At 40.6% G+C, this 1,991-nt stretch overlaps 1 protein-coding gene across 9 annotated transcripts in view; it reads right to left on the bottom strand.

Moving 5' to 3' along the window:
- cacna1c (calcium channel, voltage-dependent, L type, alpha 1C subunit) overlaps positions 1 to 1,991 on the bottom strand; it is a 199,899-nt gene that overhangs the window by 6,062 nt on the left and 191,846 nt on the right. For 6 of the 9 annotated variants that reach the window (XM_032504750.1, XM_032504753.1, XM_032504751.1 and 3 more), the window contains 2 exons: positions 1,274 to 1,401; positions 832 to 972 (listed from right to left, as the gene is read on the bottom strand). In XM_032504750.1, the coding sequence (XP_032360641.1) occupies positions 832 to 972; positions 1,274 to 1,401 (269 nt within the window). The remainder of the gene's footprint in view (positions 1 to 831; positions 973 to 1,273; positions 1,402 to 1,991) is intronic. The other 3 variants (XM_032504756.1, XM_032504757.1, XM_032504758.1) reach the window with 1 other exon arrangement.

The raw sequence follows: 1,991 nt of genomic DNA, 5'->3' as shown, positions 1-1,991 counted from the left end.
GAGAGAGAGAGAGAGAGAGAGAGTGTAAAGGAACAATGACAACAAAGGTGATAATTGTGGAAAAAGACAGGGAATCCAATTAATATTTTAAGTCAAAATATCTTTATATCTTCCTACACTCAAACACTCAGTCTACAGTCACATTCACCAGCAACAAAACTTTACTCAGCCAAGATGTAAATGCAAAGCAAAGGCCTTGTGTAACAAACTAAGAAGAGGTTATACAGTATTTGTGATGTATTCTTAAAAACTTGAAATGTATTTTTAACATATGATATCTTTGCCATGGGAGTATAATGATTGAGACTGAATGCATCAGGCATTAACTATTTAAACACTTATTTCAGTCCATCTGTGTCACACATTGTACGTATAAGTAACAAAATACTGCAGTAAACAAAACAAAGTGCATGAATGTGTCAATGACAATGACAATGGAGGCTGATAACTAGCGTAACTCACCCTTGAGCGAAAAAGTATGTATGTCTGTGTGTTTGTGTGTGAATGTGTGTGTGTGTGTGCGTATGATGTTTCTGTCAGAGGCTTACAGTTACAGTGCTCAACCGTTCTTATCTTGCAGCCACTGGATGTGCTTCTAAAAGGCATAGACCAATTATTAAAATTTTGTTCAGTATCGGCAATAATTGGTAGCCAAGCTATGTGGTGGAGAATGAGGCCTTTTAAATGTATTTTTGAACCTCTGAGCACATGCAAGCATGTCCACATCTGTGCATGGAGCAATAATATGGCTTCAAGCTGGACGCCGATCATCCATCTCTCTCTCTCTCGCTCTCTCTCTCTGGAGAGTGAGTGAGGGTGTGTGTATCCAACCTTTACCCTGAAGATATCGTCCTCGGATGCAGCCGACACAGGCTCCTTCAGGCCTTTATCCAGCTCCTCCTCCACGGTCAGGTCTCCAGAGATGGCCCTCCGAATCTCTGGACCGATGTCATGCAAAGTCCGCAGGCCCGCCTACACACAGAGCAAACACACTGAAGTGTTGCACTTTCATTGACTAACACAGTGATCAGCATGTTTATTTTGCGATCAAAACTCTGAAACAAGGCATCTGTACTTACAGAAATATATATTTTAAATTAATAATAAAAAAGGCTCATATATGCTGTCCACTTTATCCCACCTCACATTCCTTTAATCATTTTGGGATCCCTCAAAGTCACAATCTGAAACATCAACTGCTGTCTTTTGAATTTCCTGACAACTATATACAGATTTATGATCAAGGGGAAACATTCTCTCTATGTTTGTGTACCTGCAGAGAAAGGGCAGTTTTGGGGGCCACCTTGGCCACCAGCCCCTGTTCTTTCCTCTTCTTAAACTTGCGGAAATATTCCTGGATGAGGAAGGTAGCGTAGAACTTCCCAACTGTTACCTCATCATCTGCAGGAAATAAAAAAATATTACAATTGCAATTACATATAATTTTATATAATGCTTAAATTAAGTAATTAACAAAAGGAAAAAAATTGAAAAATGAAATAGTAGCATGTAGTGTAATGATTATTAAGTGTAAAGTGCAAATTTTTTAGATTTGTGTTTTTTGTTAGAGATGGATGAGCTAAATTCCAGAGGCCAGTTGTTCAAAACATTTAATCTGGATCATTTTGATCCAGATTAAATGTTGAGAGATGGGGTATTGTCGTCAATTACCCTGTTGTAAGTTGCTGAGGTAGTCAAACAACTCCACAGTGGCAAAGCCCCAGGGATTGATGAGATCCGTCCAGAAATGCTGAAAGCTCTGGGTGTGGAGGGGCTGTCTTGGCTGACACGCCTCTTCAACATTGCGTGGAAGTCTGGGACAGTGCCTAAGGAGTGGCAGACCGGGGTGGTGGTTCCCATATTCAAAAAGGGCGACCAGATGATGTGTGCCAATTACAGGAGTATCACACTACTCAGCTTCCCTGGTAAAGTCTACTCCAAGGTGCTAGAAAGAAGGGTTCGGCCGATAGTCGAACCTCTGATTGAAGAGG

Source organism: Etheostoma spectabile, chromosome 23 (assembly GCF_008692095.1).
Source record: "Etheostoma spectabile isolate EspeVRDwgs_2016 chromosome 23, UIUC_Espe_1.0, whole genome shotgun sequence".
NCBI classification, from domain to species: Eukaryota; Metazoa; Chordata; class Actinopteri; order Perciformes; family Percidae; genus Etheostoma; species Etheostoma spectabile.
The sequence above is the reverse complement of the archived record's forward strand: the minus strand, read 5'-3'. Positions and strand labels throughout refer to the sequence as shown.